Source organism: Halyomorpha halys, unplaced genomic scaffold, assembly GCF_000696795.3.
Source record: "Halyomorpha halys isolate HHAL.00 unplaced genomic scaffold, Hhal_1.1 Scaffold261.1, whole genome shotgun sequence".
NCBI classification, from domain to species: domain Eukaryota; kingdom Metazoa; phylum Arthropoda; class Insecta; order Hemiptera; family Pentatomidae; genus Halyomorpha; species Halyomorpha halys.
In genome coordinates, this window is record NW_027116513.1 from 1,098,164 (window position 1) to 1,120,481 (window position 22,318).

Here is a 22,318-nt window from a genome sequence, read left to right on the forward strand (position 1 = left end):
TTTTTAAATTTTAGTATGTATGAGATCATTCATCACTATTACCTATTGCCCACAATTGTGTGGCAGATTGTAATATCTATCAATAAATAAATCTATCAATTTCAATAATAAAAAAATATATATTAGTACGATTCATACCACTTCCGAAGGATAAGTTTTTATCTGGCTAAATTAGTGGTTTTCCATGGCCGAGTCAATGAAGTATTCCTACACTTTTCCTAACAACACCTATATTGAACTCTAATTCTCTTTAGAGTTCTCTTGGATTATCCTATCGTTATATTCAATATAAGAATTTCGAAACAATATTTAACTACTTCATGCCGTTTTTCAATTTCAGACGCTTTTTAAATATTGCTCGATTTAACTATGTTAAAGTCTCCTCTTACCGTTTTAAGCTAATATTTAAAAAGTGATATGGGACCGTCGCTCCCCGGGGGTCGTAGTGGGGCAGGTCCGGCGGGTTAGGATTGCCTTTTTTTGTGTTATGATCTTCTCTAATGAGATTGTGACATTAAATTTATGACATGTGACGCGTACTTAGTGATTAAATTTTTAGACTTAGTTTAAATACATTTCAAAACCAATATGTGCCTAACAAAATTTCCAATATGATTTTTTTATACTTTCATTGTGAAATCTGTAACTGTAACGAACAAATTGAATTGTTGGGAAACATAGTTTATATATATATTTATTTATTTTTTTTCGGTAAACTCTTTATTGAACTTGACGCTGAATAAAAGTACTTCTATAACTTTAAAATTAACTAAATCATATCTATCTATATATTAATATAAAAATTGTATATTTTAACTAATATTCACTTCAAAGTCAGTCGTATATAATAATTGCCCGTAGTTACTTTGGCCGCCATGAAAGAGGGGAATTTTTTTGACAGAGAGGAATGATTATTTCAACTTGCCTTTTACTATAACTATGACTCTAAAGTTGTAACCTACCTAGTTATAGAGACCTTTGGACATCAGACAAGAGTTCCCTCAGACTGCATTACACAGCGTACTAACATCCGTCCTACCTGGTCGTGGGATCGGAGTCAAGACCTTCAATTAACGGAAAAGCTCTGTTCAAGTTGCGTAATCAAAATATTATTGTTATAATCAGTTACATAATTGTAATTACCGTATACACAAAAACTTGTTCAAGTGGATATTTTTATTCCGCCAAACGTAGGTGTCAAGTCCATCCGGACCAAAAAAAAAAAATTACAGTACGAGAGAGAGAGAGAGAAATACTTTATTTATTCATCTATGCTGCCTAAATACATTAGGTTGCTATCTCACACAGCATACTTATCAATCCGTAATCGGACATATTTTTATTACACATACATGGTATAATCATAAAAAAAGATATACAATAATAGGATATAATAAACAATTTTTTTTAACCCCTACAGCTTCCTTTTACAATCCTTTTCGGTCTGTACAACCAATACAAATGTTTCACTCACTCTCATTATTCCCTCTCATTTTCGCTCAATTATTCAATTCACCCGATCAACAAATTCGCTCTCCGGAATTCACCCTCCTAGATCCTCTTCAGTGATCCGCTAAAAAAATCCAATATTAGACGGTAATGTGAGATCAGACCCTCATTCATAGTCACAGCAGTAGATCAGTCTACCAAGAACAAACAAATAGATACATTTTACGAGAATAAGACTAACACATAGATTAAAAGGAAAATATAATAAAAAACCGGTTACAGGAAACACCTGAATGGATAAATAAGTTTAAAAAAAAACACACAAAAAAAACATAGTATTAATAAAATAAAATGATTTAATGAATAAATACGCTAAAACACACAAATAGAGAGGTCAACATATTAAAAAAAAATTCATTCTCGTGTTACCATACAGTAAGCGTGGCTTTATAAATTTCTTCTTATTTTTTTTTACCCCTTTCGTTGTCATTTCTGAAAATACAAAAGAGTTATCTAGAGATAACCAACTTATTCTAACCATGGAGGGAAGTCAACTTTTCATTTCAGGGGACCGCCACAGATATGAAAAAAGTCGACTTCCCACAGGCCGAATTCGAACCGACGTCGCTCGCAAGTCCCAGGTTGCAATGACCTGGGCCTCAAACACCTGATCTACGAACGGCCCATCTATATCGGTCATATTTCCTATCCTCAGACCCCATTTAAAATTAATCAAATGCAGTAAAAGAATTGGTTTCATTAATTCCTACTATACCACCTCCTTCCCCTACCATCAAACCCTACTTATCCATAGGGCTTACAAATAAACTATATGTATATATACATGTTTGCAGCAGGAATAACAAAAGAAGTGACACAGGGGTTTATAAAAAAATAAATAAATAGTTTGAATGTTTATTTTCCATATCTAGAACAATAAAAATGTGTCAATACCTTAGAATATATTGCCCCTATTTGGGAAGCTTATTTTTTTTTACTGAAATTTACCATTTACCATTTGGAGTTCTTCTTTTACAGCCCGAAATTGGATAGTGTCCGTTAGACTCTCATAAAATACTATTGTATTATTATCACAAGGAAATGCTGTTCAGATGTTATGAATCTCTTTGTCGGTTGCTTGCTCTTTGTTTTTATCTTAAAACTCTCATACCCAGTTCACAATTAACATTCCCCTCCTCTAGTGCTAACCTATCCCCACTTTGTTATACTCATAACACATCACCTCATGTTAGATTCATTATTTTAGAGAGTCGTTAAACAATAGTCGAACAGAATTGTTAAGAAATTGTAGATGTGTTATTTTTATAGTAGTCTACAAATATTATTTATACACAGGATGTTATAAAGTCTATATCTCCATTTTTCTTATAAACAAAGTAGATCTTACACAACTCTATATCAGTCTGTATGTTTGATTAGAAATTTTTCACATCAATATTTCCTCTTACTATACATTTCGTATTTAGAAGTGAAAGTAAACAAACAATAAAAAAATCATAACTTAAAATTAAACAAAACCAAAGCTTGAGAATTATATGTGTTAAAAATAAATGAATTTAATTTATAGACGTTTGAAAAGACAACTAAAATAATTTAAGTCCAGATGAGAAAATAAATAATAAACAACTGTAACTACAGGACGCAGTTCTCTGCATGATGTAGAGGATTAATTAATTTTTTTAAAAAAATAAATGATTATTATTACGATTTCTAGATGTGAGAGATAAATTTTGGTTTGAACGACAATTCTATGAAGTCATATCAAATAATCTTTCAAGTTTTCTTGTATGTTTAGGCGCCAAAATCGACGTAATTAATTAGTCATCGATAAGAATTTATAAGTACTGTTTTCCATTAAAGTCGAATTTTCTTTACTCTTCAAATCATAAAAAGGTTTTTAAGCAGAAACAAATACATACCATATCATATAGTGTATATAATAAAATAATGTATTAAATGCATCATGTATTAAAAAATAATAACCAAATCTGATATTGTCAATTTAATAGGAAATTAATCGTAATTACTCAATAACCTAGTAGAATCATTACATAAGCAATTCTTATCAACGTTTTAAGATATTCCCTAAACGAAGTAGCTTATACCAACTACAAACAACATTGATTTAAACAAATTTTAATTTACTTTAAAAATAAAATAAAAAACATTTCTTAGAGAAATTTATTTGAATTGGTAACTGCTATGAATAAAACTATTATTTTCTCTTGTAGTAGTATTTAGAAATAATTACTCTTATAAAATTTCAATTGAGACCTAAATTAAGTGGAAAAATCAATTTAAAATGTATTAATTTATTATTTGTTCGAAAAATAAAATATAGTTTACTCTTTCTTTAATGAAGAGTAAACTATAGTTTACTCTGTTTTATATAAATAAACACCTTCTACATTAACATATAATAGGACACAAATTTTCTTTCATTTTCTTTTTTAACAATTTTAATTAATTATATTGCATACACGTATTCTTTCAATTAAGTAATATGTTACGTATGCGTAGTATATTAAACAAAATGCATTTTAAAAATTACACAGACAATTAATTTATAATATACCACTTAAGCCTTATCTGATATAGGAAAATACCAATAAAAATTTAAAATATTGTGGGATGTTATAATAAATAAAAACAATGTTATTAAAACATTTATTCATTACTAACATTATTCTTATTTTCCATAAATATATCATTCATAACTTATATACTTTATGTTTTTATTTATAAGTTCTATCGCTCTGAATGACGATAAAAATATCACTAAAATGATGTAACTTATTAGTCTTTAATTTCTTCAATTTTAGATTTTTATTTATTTTTAATTGACATTTTAAGAAATATTGCAAAAAAAAAACTTTATTTCAAGTAAGTAATTTGGTCTATTCTATTTACACTTTTTAATTGTTTGATACTATAAATATTAAAAAAAGTGGCTATAAAAATATAAAGCAATTATTTTTACCGTTTACCATTGGTCATTAGTGTATTAAGACGAATTAACGAGTGTTATCAAGTCCTTCAGATGCAATATTTGTAACTCTGGGAATTGTTTTTAATAAACCATTGTTTTATCACTTTATTGCAACTTGACAGGAGTGGTATGAAGAATTAGTTGCAATGATAAGTAATTTATTTTTTATTTATCTACTACCTAAAGTAGAAGTTTACTAACGAACATATTTTTGTTCCGATTTTATCCCACTATTATTGAAATATGTTTCATTGAAGCGGTGATATTGTGCCACACCTTTAGTTATCCTGTGAACTTAATACAACTTTTTAGTTATTCTGTGAACTGTATCTACCTTTTTAGTTATTCTGTGAACTGTATCCACCTTTTTTTCTAGTAAAGTTTAAAATAATTGACAAAACTTCATAGGAATAGCTAGAATTGTAATAATTTCAGTGTTAAAATTTTTTTTGTAAATTTAACTATCTGTTTCAAGAAAATATTTATAAGAAGGCTATCTATAACGATTATAGAAGGCTCCAAATTATTTTTGAAAAAAACCGTTTCCAGAAAAATAGGGAGTTGGGTCATGTAAATTATGTTAGTTTTTGAAAAATAATAATTTAAAAAAAAGTGAGAGGAGATAAAAGTCAAGATCATATGTGAGTACATGGCAACTTTATGTAAAAAACTGAAAAATTGTCTGATCATTCCCAGTCATATAAAATTTTTAAATTCATCCAAATATTTTGTTAAAAACGAAATAACAAAACAAAACAAAATTTATGATTTCACCTCATTTTACAGTATTTAATGCAATTTTAAATATTAAAATATCAGTAGTTTTAAGAACTATTACTATTGATACATATTTTTATAAATTGGGAGTAATAAAAATTATTTTTTAAGCATGACCTCAAATCCATTCTTGACTAGAATTAGAACATATCATAGATTAAATTCCAAGATTTATCTTTCAAAAGTATTTACCATATATTATCTTTAAAAATTCACTTATATTATTTCTTTCTCTTAAGGAAATAGCTCTTTGTTGACAGTAATGATGCCCAAGGCTGGCATATACAACAGCGGAGAGTGACTCATTGATGATTCAGAAGATTGGTCAGGGAAAATAGTTTTCCAGAAATCAATTATCTCCTGGTATTGTGTAAGAACCAATACAGAATTTCCAGAGTTTTTAATATCCAAATAATACCGCGTCTGTCCTTCGAACTGAGACCATTGCACCATATCTTTGCTGCTTGGTGTTCTGAAAAATGAGAATACATCAATGAAGTTGATTCATTCATTACATAATACTATCAAATGACTACTGTATAGTTGTATTATTACATTTATAGTACATCATTTTTACTTTTCCTTATTATATCTGGAATAGATTGTATTACTTCTTCTTATTGCTATCGTAAAAAATTAAAATTCGAGTTTTGGACGGAATACTCGTTTTAAGGTCTGCGAGTCCAAATAACCAAATTTTGAAAAATGGTCTGTGTGTATGTGAACAGCATAGTTCAAAAACGAAAGGATACACGAAACTGAAATAACATATTTAGATATTAAAGAAACTTTTTTTTTTTTTAATTTACTAACCAGAAGTGCTAAAGCCACTTTATATATTTTACACATTATTAAGTATTTTCTCAAAAACAGGTCACAGCCTTTTAGATTTTAAATAAAATCCGTTAATAAATGTACCATTGAGTAGTATTTAATATCAGATCTAATCCTTATTGATATAACCCGACAGTACTTCGAGTTGGACTCGAATTTAAAAAAAAAATTCCACTAAAATTTTCTTAATTTGAAAAACCATTACATACGGCCCCAAAAAGACACAAGGACACAGGATAAGACCCAACAAAGAAATCTACAAAGACACAAAGGACCTAGAAACAGAAATAAGGACCAGGAGACTGAAATTCCATGAACACATGGTAAGAATTGTCCCGGAAAGACTAAACAAGGAAATATTCCAAAAAAATCCAAGGATACATCGGGCAGATGTAGAAAGAAACGGAAGGACTAGGAATAACGGACCAGGCTTGTCTGCACAGAGAAAGATATAGGAAAAGACTGAAAGAACTCAAGGTTTTTGTAGGAAAGATAAATTCGAAAAAGGGGACAGAAGAAGGAAAACAAAGGCACGCAGAGATAATGAGGGAAAATGGAAAGGAAAAACAAAAACAAAAGAGAAGCCAATAGTCTCGATATTCGCTTAGTCTCGAAGGCTACTCAATGAAAAAAACATTACATATTATTATTAGTGTAAAAAAATGGATAGGTGCAAACTATGAATGGGATATAAGTTAACTATCAAATAAGGATATAAAAAAAAACCAATTTCTAAATTAAAAACAAATTTCCGGAAATAAAAGTAGCAATACTTAATTAATAGTCAAAATTGATGATTCTGCCAAGTATAGGTAAGGGGAATAAAAAATGGCGGCTGTTAGAAAGCGATAAAAAAATGTAATTTTTCATTCAGAGCTCTATATCTTAAAAAGTAGGAACAACACAAGAAAACCTAAGAGAACGTCATTTAAAGATGAGCAAATTTGTTAAAATATGAGCTCTAAAAGTGTTATTTACGTTACATAGTTCTTGAGATGTAGCTTTTTAAAAAGATTTCATAAAACGTTTTATGGGACGTATTAAAAGATCGGTAGTTAGTGAATTTATTTTGAAAAATCGATATCTCAAAAACCATTTGACGTACAGATGTCAATTAGCACTCAAATTAAAGCTAGTTTAATGAGCTATAAAGTAGTTTATGATGTTTATCTTCGTAGGAGTAATAGTTTTCATGAAATTTGCTAATATAAATTGATTTATAGTTGTTCGGACAAATTTTGATTTGCCAAATTTATATTCGTATGTGAATATCATACAAACTACTACCCCTACGAAGATAAGTGTCATAAAGTACTTTATAGCAAGTTAAATTTCCTTTATTGTGAGTGTTGGCAGACATCTGTACGTCAAATTGTTTATGAAATGAAGTTTTTCTTAAATCAAACTTATTGTCCGAACAACTATAAATCATTTTATTTTAGCATTTATCATGAATACTACTACTCCTATGACGATAAACATCACAAACTACTTTATAGTCTATTAAACTAGCTTAAATTTTAGTGCTAATAGGCATCTGTACGTCACAAGCTCCAGAGATATAGATTTCGCAAAATAAAGTAACTACTGACCTTTCAGTAGATTTTTAAGAAATTTTGCTTTTTAAAACGCTGTATCTCGAGAGCTATTGGACGTAAATAGCTCTTTCAAGGCTAATATTTCAGTAAATTTACTCTTCTTTAAATAATGAGTACTTAGGTTTTCTAGTGATGTTGGTAGTTTTTAAGATACAGAGCACGGAATTAAAAATTAGTGTTTGTTAAGGTTTTGAAACAGCTGCCATTTTTTAATCCCCCAACCTATACTTGGCAGACTCATCAATTTTGACTATTAATTATACATAATTTTTATTGAAGTAATCAAAAATTGGGGTGAGATAACTGCCTTTTTTTCTTCCCGGCTCTTGTTCTAATAAGGAACAGTCCCTTCACGTTCCATTGATTCCATTAATAATTTATTTTTATGAAGAAAAAAAAGTTTCATTTATAAACTATATAAATATTATAAAATTGTAGATGTTCTGTTTCTGAAACCGATAGTGAATTATATTTGCTGTGGAGGGGTGTACATTATCCAAAAATAGAATAAATATACGTGTTGACAAAATTTTATAAATTTTTTTTCAGTAGACCTTTAGGTTATAAAAAAAATATATTGATTATATAATGAAATAAATTGATTTTTCCTTATTACTTTATTACTGATTACTTTATTACTCACTGATCTCTGGCGAAGTTCACCCACATCTTGACTAAGAGTTTGGACAGTTTAACGTCTTCAGGTGCAGTTATGTTTCTGTAAGAGGACTCGAAGAGGTAGTGCATTTCAGCACCGTGTCCAACTCCTAAAACAGAAAAATGGTATGACTCTGCTAATACTATCATCGAATTAGTTTGGTATTCGGGTGTGTATAATCTAACTTGATGAGACAGAATATTTTTAAAAACAAAATTATTAATATTTTTATTTTATTTTAATATTGACTTTATAAATCTTTTTTTTCATTATGCGTGGTATTTCATTGTAAATGGTTCTAACTGAAATTATGAATTAAGAGTCTCAAACCTAAAAAATAATTGCCTATGAATGTATACCGATTAATGCTTTGTTTTAGAAGATTTTCATTGTTACGGATTGTTAGGTAAATAAATATATTAATATATTTTCCAACTACTTTATTAATGAAATGTAAATATTGATATTTACTATTGTCTAATAAGTTTCTCTTTGTAAGGTATTAAAGTTATTGACCGGGACTGCATAGAAATTATTTTTAATTTTACCCTAAACAAAAAAAAAGTTTTTTTTCGTCACTTCGAACCTTTTACATGAATGTTAATTTACATCTAATTAACTAAGTAGTTCAAACACATTAATTTATTTATAATGACCAAAATAATTCATTAAAATGAAAATCCTTAGACGTGAATATCTCCAGTTCCTTCATAATTAATATTTTTCTTGTTTTGAAATTCTCAACTCATATTGTAATTTAGGACACTTAGCCCCTGTATAATGTAATTGTATGAATCGGTTGTGATATTTTTAATAATATTTAAAATACTCAAGACCCCGTTATCCGGAATAGTATGAGATTGTAAGAACACTAAATTAAAACTCCTCAACATTAATGATATATATTATTATATTTATGTTATTATACCTAAGTCAACCGTCCAATATTCAATAATTTTTTTTTTACTTATTTTAATAAATATAATCTTTTTTTCATATCCTCTTTATTCATTTAAACAAAAACAAATATATACAATGTATTCGCTAGGATATATGTATTTGTATTTTATATATATATTTTGATTTGTTTAAATGAATAAAGAGGGTGTGAAAAAAATTATATTTATTAAAATATGTAAAAAAAATATCGAATATTCTATGGTGAACTTTTGGATAATAATATAAAATTAGAGATATTATATCGCATTCTATTGTATTTTATACCATATAAATACCATTAATAGTTTTAATTCATAAATAATACTAACAAATATTTAGCTAACTATTAATAACTAATAGTTTGGATTTATAAAAACAATTTTCTCTTAAACAGCATAATAATTTACCTGTAACATTTCTTAAGCCTGGCTGAGATTCTCCAGTGAAGTTGAAATTGTAATAATAAGCTGGTCCAGGGTGTTTACTTATACCTTTCAATGCGGGTTGTACAAACATGTATTCCGTTAAAAACTGTAATATATAAACGATTTTATGTTAATAAATCCACCTCACATATGTAATTTTGTATTGTAAAACTAGCAATGATACTCTTTACGAACACATATAATATAAAATAATAAAAAACAAAAAATAATAATAAAGTCTAGGTATTATATTTCACAATCTGTTGTCTAACAATGACTTGATTAAATCTAAACTGGAAAAGATTTTTATATATTAATAATAATAATTTATGAATTTTTTTATGGGGCAACCCCGTACAAATAGAGCCTCTAAAGTACATAATTTAACAACCATTGTAATAATAATTAAATAATAATAACAATCAACAAACATTCAGATTATTATATAAGCTAATAACAACAGTATATCCGAATGGTGAATTAAAAATCATTTGTATAAGCTAATAATTTATAAATAAAATAATAATAATAATAATCCTTAAATTATTATATAATTTAATAACAAACATTATACCCAAACTGGGATTATCTAGATAAGTCAGAGTGAAAAAACAAAATAAAAACGACATTACATACGTAATAGAATAAAATAAACAAAAATTATACATCTTTATTTAAAAAACAATATTTGATCCTTTTTCTCTACTTAATTTTTTTAAAACCTTCCAACGTTTCGACCACTTAGGTCATTTTCAAGGATACCTACAAACACTCCTTTTAATTATTTTTATACAATTAATAAATTATACATCTTATTGTGAAGATAAGATGTATAATTTAATTTGGCGGCTGTTTTAAAGCAATAAAAAAAACTAATTTATCATTCGGAGCTAAAACCTTAGAGAACGTCATTTAAAGAAGAGTAAATTCGCTAAAATATGAGCCCTAACAGAATTATTTATGTTAAATAGTTTTCGAGATATAGCCTTTTAAAAAGAAACATTTCATTAAAATGTATGGATCTTACTGAAGGATCAGTAGTTAGTTAATTTATTTTGAGAAATCTATATCTCAGGAACTATGTGACGTACAGATGTCTATTAGCACTCAAATTAAAGCTAGTTTAATGGTCTATAAAGAGGTTTATGACCTTTACCTTCGTAAGAATAGTAGTTGTCGTGATATTTGCTAAAATAAATTGATTTATAGTTGTTCGGACAGTAAATTTGATTTATGAAAAACTTTATTTCAGAAACCATTGGACGTACTGATGTCTGCCAGCGCTCAAATTAAAGCTTGTTAAATTTACTACAAAATAGTTATTATGTTTATCTTTGTACAAGTTGTAGTTTTTATGATATTTGACAAAATATACTCACAAAATGTTAATTTCTAGTTGTTCGTATAAAATGTTGGATTTTTGAAAAAATATATTTTTAGATCCATAAGAAGCACATACGTCTGTCAACACTCACAATAAAGGAAATTTAACTTGCTATAAAGTACTTTATGACATTTATCTTCGTAGGGGAAGTAGTTTTTATGGTACTCACATATGAATATAAATTTGGCAAAAGAAAATTGGTCCAAACAACTATAAATCAATTTATTTTAGCAAATTTCATGTAAACTATTACTCCTACGAAGATAAACATTATAAACTACTTTATAGGTCACTAGCTTTAATTTGGGTGCTAATAGACATCTGTACGTCACATAAGTTCCTGAGATAGTAAGTCCCATACAACGTTTTTATGAAATGTTGCTTTTAAAAAAGCTATTTCTCGAAAACTATTTAACGTAAATAACTCTATTAGGGCTAATATTTCAGCAAATTTACTCTTCTATAAATGACGTTTTCTTGTGTTGTTCCTACTTTTTAAGATATAGAGCTTCGAATGAAAAATTAGTTTTTTTTTTCGCTTTGAAACAGCGGCCATTTTTTATTTCCTCTACCTATACTTGGCAGAATCATCAATTTTGACTATTAATTAAGTATAGTTTTCATTAAAGTAATCAAAAATTGGGGTGAGATAACTGCCTTTTTTTCTCCTCTTGGGTTAAGGGACCAAGGGGACAGTGCTTTGCATTAAGTATAAGGCTTTGCGTTACACATATAAAAAGAAGTTAAAATCCGCTTGTGAGGGTACAGACAAAAATTCAAATAACTGGTTTTGGTTTCATATAACTTAGTTTCGCCATGTAACGGATTCGGTTCTCATAAATTAATATTCAGATTAACTAATTATAACGAATCAATCTTTTTTTTTTTATTGTGAGTCAAATAATGGCTTAATCTTCTAAACTTTTCGAATATCAGAAAAAAATAAATAAATAGATGGTGTAAATAAGTGTTTGCTTATTTCTTAAAAGCATTAAGTATCCACTTATCATTTTTCTTACAATCGTCATGTTTTATCACCAGTACCACTTTATAAAATCAATTTTTCATATTTTTTTCTCGATTTCTAACAATTTTGATTAAATTCCTCACGTCAATGTAGAATTAGATTTTTTTCATATTAGTCTTATTCTTATTAAAATAGTTTTACTAGGCTTAAATTATGATATTTGAAAAAAAAATACAGTTCTCATTGTTAGCAATAATAAGCAATAGATATATACAAAATATTAAAGAATTGTGAATGAATAAAGACAAATACAAATATAAGATCTCAACCGGCTCTGCCGAGGCCGCCCGATCTTTCCCGATTGCATTACGGCTTTTTAAGTGTTGTATTCTTGACAGGAATGCGCACCACATTTCTTTTTAGTTCGATTCATTTTTTTTTGTTTGTTCCTTTTTATACACTACTAATACATAAAAACTTGAATAAAACATATTTGAAGGTAACAGTAAGAAAACTCTTATGTTTTTAATACTTTACATTAATTAAGTAAAAAATAATATTTAAGATAAAATATGAAATACTAACCTTACGGATGGCTATTAAAGGCTCATCTCCATTTGTGAAAAATTTCTGATAAATTGTTTCAAATTCATCCGTTCTGTTTTCCAAATAAAGCTCATAGACAATAGTTTGATTGAAGTTTTTAATAAACTTGTCTGTTTCTTCCGGACTCATTGAATGGCTTTCGTACACTGAAATGATAATAAAAATAAGAAATATTATATGATAAATCTATGGATGTTAAGGAATTGGTTGGTAAATCATTGGTAATAATTGTTGGATATAAAAGGAAATATTTGGCAATAAACCAATGAAATTGGATATAATTAATGTAATATACATCTCGAACCAGGCTGGTCTAGAGAGAGCCCATAGGTTTTTCTATCTTCTTTAAAAGATTTGAAATATCAACAATCTACTCTAACACTCTGGGTCATTATTCAATAACCTTTATTTAACAAAACAATTACTAGTATGTACTAGTAACTATGTATAATTACTAGTCAAAACTGATGAGTCTGCCAAGCATAGGTAGGGGGAATAAAAAAATGGGGGCTGTTTCAAAACCTTAAATAAACATTAATTTTTCATTCGGAGCTATATCTTAAAAACTACCAACAACACTAGAAAATCTTAAAGAACATTATTTAAAGAAGAGTAAATTTTCTGAAATATTAGCCCTAATAGAGCTGCCTTTTCAGTCTTGTAAGTATTAATGTAAATCTAAAAAAATGTCATATATAATTTTTTTTGTGTGGATTAGAACCAGCCGATACAAGAGAGTGGATATAATCCTACTTTAAATCTTTCATCTCGGAGCCTTAATAATAAAGTTAAATCTAGCGAGCCTATAGTTTTCATATAACGATAAATATAATAATATTTTGAGAAATAAAATAATTCTGATTATATTTACTATAGAAGACACATTTTCTTGAATTTTTGTATCAGAATGGAACATTTCGTTCAATTTCATCAATCCTATGATCCACAACTCCCATATTTGTCAACAATACCTAAAACTTAGATGTAAAAAAAGCTGTATTTCATTCAAAATTCATTATTATATTTAATTGAAATGTTTTCAGGTACTAATTACAAAGTCTTTTAAATGTGTTTTATGACAAATTAATTTGTTGGCTTGTTTAACTAAATATTATTAGCATATTTTTATGAAATATATGTTGTTTTTTGTATGGGTCTTCATCAGTATTGGAATATTTGTTTTATTTTCTAGTACATCATATATTATCTGTTTGTTTATTTCTCCTGTTCAAGATTATTCTAAAAACTTTTTTCTGTTCAGTACAAATTTTTACCATATCCTTCAATGAGTGATGTGAAATGTGAAAACTAAAAAAGTGTATTATTACTTCTGATTGTATAATAAACCCAATGATAGTGAAATACATATGGGGAAAGAGAGATTATCTAGAGGTAACCAACCTATTCTAACCATGGTGAGGGGTCATGTTTTCATTTCGTAGGACCACCACAGAAATGAAAGTTAACTTTCTAGACCGGATTCTAACCTGTGGTCACAGGACAGCCTCAATATTTCTATCCTGTTTTATTACTCTACCTAATATATATCCCCACCGGAATCATTCATTTCATCTCTTGTATTGTAATTGCTAGTCGAGACAGTCATTAATACAGCTATAATAAGTCACAATATATTTATAATATAAATTAATAAAAGTATTTATTTTTTTTGTCTTAAAATTCAACATCTTGCAACTCAAGACCCGTGAAATTTATGAACAGAAATATTTATCCAAATTTACTAACTTCACACATAATTACGTGCTACTCTGATAAGATTATATGAAAGATTATGTGCTTTGACAGAAAATTATTGCCAACGATACCTAAAATTATTTTCTGGTAATGTAGTTTGTTAGCAGTATGATAAATAATGTTCGTTTGTCAGAGGTTTGTTGCAAACTAATTAAGGAAGAATTGCTTAGACAATGGAGAGATCTGAAAAACTCGAGTCTTACTTATCTGGTGTAGAAGTAAATTTTATGTACTATTGCAATCAAAGATTAATTAGTAAAAGCATAATTACTGACTCAAGAACACTGGAAAGTCAATTTTAAGATTAAATGCTATAAAATATTTAGCTCAATTAAACTACAAGGGAATTGTTTATTGAAGTTATCATTTACTTACTTCCAGTAAAAAGTAGTCCGTCGTCCTGGCACACTCCAGCTATCCAGGGGAAGCTGTGGTTAGCCGTTGTTGGCCAGCTCGTGAGTATAGCTCCAGGGGCAGTCGTAGGTTCCAGAACTGGAGATACAAGAGACAGAATTCTGGTATTCTGAAATATCCAAATTTTAATGAATTAATAATTATTTAATATTAGGAAACAGTTCTGCTTATTATAATTGCTTTTTTTAATGATGAAATATTTAGTATTTAGCAATTACTGAAAAAAATAGTTTATGTACTCATTTAGTATTTGTAAACCATTTGTGTTTATGAATTGAGAATGATAGATGATTTGTCATTTGTAATTGCACTAAATACGAATATGGTGATTGTCCAATACTTATAAATAAATAGTTTGTTATTCGTGTTATTGTAAACAACTTTAGAAAATATAAGAGTCACAAAAATTCAACCTTTGTGTGGTTTAAGATAAATTTTACTTTATTTGAAAGATTCTGATACAAAGCCTACGTACAATTATAAAATTGTACAACTACTATCTACAGGCTACTATATACAACCTATCTCCTAGAGTATCCTCTGAAAGCTCTTTTCAACTGATTTTCTAGAACCTAGAATAATTCTGTCTCTTAAGTCTAACGTAAATTATATTTATGTGGCATATGAAGGTTTTTTTTTCCAGTTGCAGAAGAGAAATACGTATGAAAGCTGAGAGGAGGGGGTTATGTAAGGAAAAGGCAAAGAACAGACAAAGGGCTTCTCCTGGGGACATTATAACAATATGATAGTACTTTTGTGTACATACAGCAAAGAAATCACAACCGTAAATATCGATTGTTAAGTATTTTTGTTACTGTTTGTGAGATAAAAATTTAAACTATTCTTTTGTTCATATTATTAAAGTAAAGGTATAGATAAAGCCACAAGATACTATGCGATTACTGAGTATTAAGATTCCATAGTGCTCTTAATCTTTACAAATGTTTGCCAAACTGTTCACTTACGTCTTGTAGTAAATAAATATCACCAACAAGCTCAACTGGTTTACTTTGCAAACACTTAAGTAGGTCTCCTGTTTCATTACAACCAACTGTTTTGGCCATTTTCAAGGCCAATTGTCGGGCCACTCCAGGTCTCAAGATCGCCCAAGATGACCATCCAACTCCGCTCTGCGATATGCAGCCTTTGATAAGGCCTTAAAAAAGATTTTTTATTTACTTTTTTTTTAAATTAATAAATTGAATGAATAACCAATTTCTTTAAGCACCCCTCACCATTCGTTCTAGGTGCTTCGCAAATAAGGTCAGATGAGGCCCCACCAGAACTCTGGCCCATAACAGTTATCAGATTAGGGTCTCCTCCAAATGCACTAATTTCTTGGTGGACCCATTCCAAAGCTAATGCTTGGTCCTTGAGACCCATGTTTCCAGGTATAACATTGTCTTCCAAACTGAGGAATCCTTAAAAACACAAACAATAAAAAGGTATATTACTTTTGACTAAAATAGTTTCGGAATATGTCTGAATAATTTATCTATATCATACCTAAATTTCCAACACGATAATTTGGAATAACAAGCACCACATCTTCATCCATGAAATACTTTCCAGAGCCTAAGCCAGCAGCACTACCTGCCTTGAAGGCGCCGCCGTATATGGCGAAAATAACGGGATATCTTCCAGTTATCTGAAAATACATTATTTTTGGGAAAATTCAACATAATAATATACAACATTAGTATTTATATGATAAATAAATCTAATATATGTTTTTAAATTTAACTGATACAAATTTTTTTTTCAAACTATTTATTAACTATTAATTAATTAATTCAAACTATTAACTAGTTGGGAATAAACAACTCCAGAAGTCGATAGAGTTCAAGGAAGTAAAGTTCATGAGTTGGTTGTGTGCCTCTAGTTGCTAAGGGTGGTTCTATAGAGTATGAGCCGCACTTATTAAGGAAGATCTGTACTCTAGCTGGCATAATGAACATTGACAGATATTTTGTTCCAATATTTGTCTCCAGATTTGACAGAAGAACATTTGACGATCATTGCCAATGACGTGCCAGCCACACCACTCGTCCAATACGGATTTAGGAACAGACTGCATACAAATGTGGACTTTACTTATTAGTAAAGCCCCTTAAAGGAGAGAAAACCACACACTGATGTTAAAATGATGAAGTAGCCCTCTAGGTTTCACTGTTTAAACAGTAAAACCTTTAAGTAGAGGAGAAACAAATGACAATGTCTTCGAACATTGGGAATTAATACACGTTTAGAAAACATATATTGTGCTGCGAGAGGTAAAATGGATTAGCCTATTTCCTGTAAATTAACTAGTTGGTTTTTTTTTTTGGGGGGGGAGGGTTTAGTCTACAACTGGCATGAAAGGTAACCAAACCAGGAAAAGCAAATTTTAAAAAAAATTTGTATTTATATAAATCTGAAATGAACTAATGTCTCTGAAATACAGATACAGATTTCTTTAGCTCCTACTTTATCCTAATTATTATGAAATTAAAAGAGGGTAATTTTTAATTTCGATAAGATACTTAAATGGTACACTACATTTCATATTTGTCATATGCTTCTGAGCTCTTACAAAGATCTGAAAATTCGTGAGGGTAGGGTTCAGACAAGTTGCCCAAAGGACTGTTTAATATTTACAATTTAATATTTTCTTCGTAAACCTACCGACTGCCCTACAGTTTCATTTAATAATGTTACTCTTACCCCTCTCGAACAGATCCGCTACCTTGGACTACATTTGGACAAACAATTAACCTGGAATCTTCACACAAGACTGAAAAGACAGGAAACTGCACGTCGATTTCGACTATTACAGCACTTACTAGACAAACGTTCTGAACTTCAAACACATTACAAAAGATCTACATGACTGTAATAAGGCCAATCTGGACATATGGAGTTGAGCTTTGAGGATCCACTAAACCTAAATCTCGTATTCAATCCTTACAACCCAAAATCCTTGGTAAAATCTTCAATGTTCCTTAGTTTGTCACAAATAAAATCATACATAAAGACCTTAATGCTCCCTATGTAACCGATCTAGCTCGAACCTGATATCACTTCTTCCATTATAAACTCTGTAACCACTCAAACCCTCTAGTTTCTAACCTTGCATCCTCTTCCATTCCTGACAATCCTCCGAGGCGCCTGAAAAGAAGATGGCCACGAGACCAGCTAATGTAAAATGTCATTAGAGTGTTACCAGTGGGTAGTTGCTCTACACTCCATTTTAACTAAGACCATATTTACTAAATGTATTATGTAATATACAGTTGTAAATTTCAAAGTTTTTAAAAAAATATATTTTCTTAATTCTGAGTTATTTAATAAAAATATTAGCTAATAAAAAATGTAGAACAAGTTTGATAGTTTAACGAGATATATTTTTAATGCTATTGCACTGGGAAGTGAGAGCACTGTTAGAAGCTGGACACTTTTTGGAAGAATAGTATCCTATAAATAAACAAAGCATACAATGATATAAACCTGATACATACGTTGGGTGTGAATACATACATAAACCTGATACATACGTTGGGTGTGAATACATACATAAACCTGATACATATGTTGGGTGTGAATACATACATAAACCTGATACATACGTTGGGTGTGAATACATACATAAACCTGATACATACGTTGGGTGTGAATACATACATAAACCTGATACATACGTTGGGAGTGAATACATATATAAACCTGATACATACATTGGGTGTGAATACATTCAGGTAGAGGCAATCTTCTTGTCCCGAAAATCCTTGTCCTCGGAAATAACCAGACTGGAAGCAAGATGGAATGGGTTGAGTTGCGTCCAATATCCCAGTCCAGTTATCTGCTTTCTCAGAGATCTAACAACAACAAAATATTTATTAATAGAACCTATTATGTGATTATAGAAAATTAAAAAAAAAATCTTTAATTTGGTATTTTAATACCGATATATAAATTGATCGTAATGCTGAGTGTTTTTGTTGATCGTAGATTCAAAATGAGAAGATGGTTGAGGATGGCGGTTTGTAGAATAGCAATTAGCAGAAATATGTAAAATATATTTCATTTTATTTGTGCCTACGTTTTGGTCTAAAGTTCAGGATTTAATCAGGGTGGCCATTATAGCTGAATTCAGCTATCTCATAACTGCTACGGCGCCGTTTCGATTCCAGCATGCATGGGTTGACTTTTATTTTTCGTGGCGGTCCATAGGAATGAAAACTTGACCCTCCCTCCCTTCCTCAGTGGTAAGAATAGATTATCCGTGGATAAGCAACAAACAAAAATTAAAAAAGAAAAAAATAGGAGAAGATAATAATCATGAATGAAAAACAATAAACAGCATGACACGACAAGAAATTAAGAAGATAACAAATACATTATGATAAGATAATGTACAATATTGAAATAATACCTATTGAATATGATAGGAAATTTTCAGTGCAATTGAAACTTTCTCCAGTTCGAATTGAAACTTTTCTGTTTTCATTTGAAACCTTTTCCATTTCAAATGTAACCTTTTCCAATTCGATGGTGACTCCATTTCAAATGCAACATCTTACACTTCTATGGAAAAATCTCCCACTTCAGTTGACACCTTTTCTATTTCAAATATGACTTTACACTATCCTCACCACGTATGCCGATGATACATGTCTATTGTCAGTGAAAAATTATTAAATTGTATCCCAAACCCTCCAATCCCACATCACCACCCATGAAGAATGGTGCCAAAATTGGAGGATTAAAATTAATTCCAATAAATCCCACCAAATCACATTTAACCTTCGTCGTAAACCAATGACCTCTTGCCAAACAGTATCGTTAAATAATACCCCACTTACTCCTGTCAAACAGATCCGTTTCTTAGGACTAAATCTCGACAAACGACTGACATGGAATCCTCATACAAGACTGAAAAGATAGGAAACTGCTCGTCGATTTCGACCATTGCAACATTTACTAGACAAACGGTCTAAATTGCCAATCCATTACAAAAGACTGATCTACGTGACTATTATAAGGGCCTATCTGGACATATGGAGTTGAGCTTTGGGGCTCCACTAAACCTTCGAATTCTTGTCGTATTAAATCCTTACAATCCAAAATCCTTTGTGAAATCCTCAATGCTCCCTACTATGCCACAAATAAAATCATACATAAAGACCTTAATGTTCCCTATGTTGCCGATTTGGCCAAAACCAGATACCATTCCTTCCATAGAAAACTTCCCAACCACCGAAATCCACTTGTTTCTAACCTGGCTTCTCCTTCATTACCTAATAATCCTCCTAGGCTTATGAAAAGAAGATGGCCTCGGGATCTTCTCCTTTAGAAGTGTTTTTGAAGTTCTATCAGTGGGTAGATTCTCCACATGAAGAGAGTTGTGATAATGAGAAGAAGGAAGACAATTAAAATAATCAGAGGCCCAGTTGACTATACACGGAGTTTCCACTACGAGTTAATATCGGACACGGGAGGGAGCTGGCACTGAAAATACGTTGGAACCAAGCGGAAATTGATTGGTTACGTATACCAAGAAATATAAACGTCCATATTAAATGAATATTGGTTAAAAACTAATTTATTTCTCCTCACCGCATCCCCTGGCATCTCTTAAAATGGTTCTTAGTTTATGTAAATTAATGTATATAATAGGGGAAACAAATAATACCAATAAAGTCATTAGATATAGCAGCCGATTGATCTTCACATACCATAAACCTCCGCTCTCCAACAGGTGGTTTGGCATAAGGGATCTTTGTGAAGGAAAAGTAGTCCCTTCCATCCCTTGAACTGAGGACCTTCCCCCTCATCGTGCCCTGGGACGTGACGACATAAGGGCTCTGCCCCACGACGAGGTGCCCCACGGCCACAGCACACAACAAAACAATCAGCTTCGTCATTGTATCCTAATGCTGTGATTTCCACAGACGAAGCTATTATATACATATCACTTATCTTTTTATCTGTGTTGATTATTATTGAATGATAAATACATATTATTCAAAAGCTAAGCAATATCGTCATAGGATGAAATTTACGCAACATCAAGCGAGGAAACTAGATTTAAATCAGTGGTAAATAGATCAGATAGAGTAAGATAGAAATAGAATTCGTTGCTACGCGATATAGAATACTTATCAATCTATTATTAGATATAATATAACTCAAGTTTTTTAAAAATGTTTCCATGTTTCTGTGTTAATCCCTTAATTCCCTTTTTCAATCCATCACAAAAACTAAACTTATAGACTAAAAAATGGAGGATAGTTCGAGTGTGATCAAGAAACCACTCGAATAATACAAAAACTATTTAATCATTTCAAAGTTTCGCCACACTTTACAGGGCTTCATCAAGGCTAAAATCATGATACAAAAACTAAATACACAAAAATTATCTTCCTTTTACTAGACCTTTATTTTTCTCCCTTGCCTTATTATCCCGCCTTTTATGTTCAATGAATTATTAACTCTTTTTTTTTATTTTCCTTGTATTTATTTATTATTACACCACCTGTTTATTATAAGTCTAATATTTATTATTGTATTTCTTTTTTTTATTTATCCTTATCTTTGTACGTATGTTTCTTGTCCGCACCTGGATCAACTTCCATTTATTTATTACGCACATTCAATCAAGTTACACTTGCGATATACTTAAAACTGTTTTATTTTAATTTAAAAACTAATCAAAATTTAGATGTAAAAGAGCCGAGAGGAAAAAAAGGCAGTTATCTCACCCCAATTTTTTATTACTTTAATGAAAACTATATTTCATTAATAGTCAAAAGTGATGAATCTGCCAAGTATAGGTAGGGAGAATAAAAAAATGGCGGCTTATATATATTATAAAAACGTTAAAAATAATTAATTTTTTATTCGGAGCTCTATATCTTTACAACTAACAACGATACTATAAAATCTAAGAGATCATCATTTAAAGTAAATTTGCTAAAATATAAGCCCTGGTAGAGCTATTTACGTTCAATAGTTCCACCAGTATGTAATTCCGTAAATCATTTGTAATTCGTAATCATTTATAATTTGTTGGAAACAATGCTGTATTTAAGATAATTTGCTATCTTGTAGTACATCTATTTCTAACGATAAACATTTGACAATGTTAAGTTTAATTTTCTTTTTAAAAAGTTTATCAGTAGTTGTGATGATTCTTCAGCAAATATATTATGGAATGCATCAAACAAACTAAATATTTGTTTTTATGTTAAGGGGTCGAATAGTCACATGCAAGGAAGCGAAGAACGAAAATGCAATTTTTAGATACAACTCAATTACTTTAAAGGATGATAATACTCAAATTACTTGACAACTTATTTTGGATTCCTTTTCATTTATCTATAGGGTTGGCCATCATTGGTAGCTCTTTAAGTTATATATTCCGAAAAAGAAACCTCTATTAAATTAATTTTCTTTGTTAAAACTTGGAAAACCTCTATAAGTCGAAGTTAAGTCAACAACTAGCAGTACACAGGTGCTTACGT

The 22,318-nt window shown here is 29.8% G+C and overlaps 2 protein-coding genes across 2 annotated transcripts in view; both read right to left on the reverse strand.

Annotated features, from left to right (window-relative positions):
- The window catches only part of LOC106680420 (juvenile hormone esterase), a 21,384-nt gene extending 20,351 nt beyond the window's left edge, over positions 1 to 1,033 (reverse strand). Inside the window, exon 1 of the mRNA XM_014420121.3 lies at positions 963 to 1,033. The gene's annotated coding sequence lies outside the window, so the exon portion shown is untranslated. The remainder of the gene's footprint in view (positions 1 to 962) is intronic.
- A 3,894-nt stretch (positions 1,034 to 4,927) lies between these two features.
- Positions 4,928 to 20,727, reverse strand: LOC106680448 (juvenile hormone esterase). The gene is made up of 10 exons (XM_014420169.2): positions 20,531 to 20,727; positions 18,530 to 18,670; positions 16,323 to 16,464; positions 16,052 to 16,237; positions 15,782 to 15,972; positions 14,778 to 14,925; positions 12,627 to 12,793; positions 9,673 to 9,796; positions 8,312 to 8,435; positions 4,928 to 5,708 (listed from the first exon to the last, which is right to left on the reverse strand). Exons 1-10 carry the CDS (start codon positions 20,717 to 20,719, stop codon positions 5,471 to 5,473), a joined length of 1,650 nt encoding a protein of 549 aa, XP_014275655.1. The 5' UTR covers positions 20,720 to 20,727; the 3' UTR covers positions 4,928 to 5,470.
- Between the last annotated feature and the right edge of the window lie 1,591 nt (positions 20,728 to 22,318).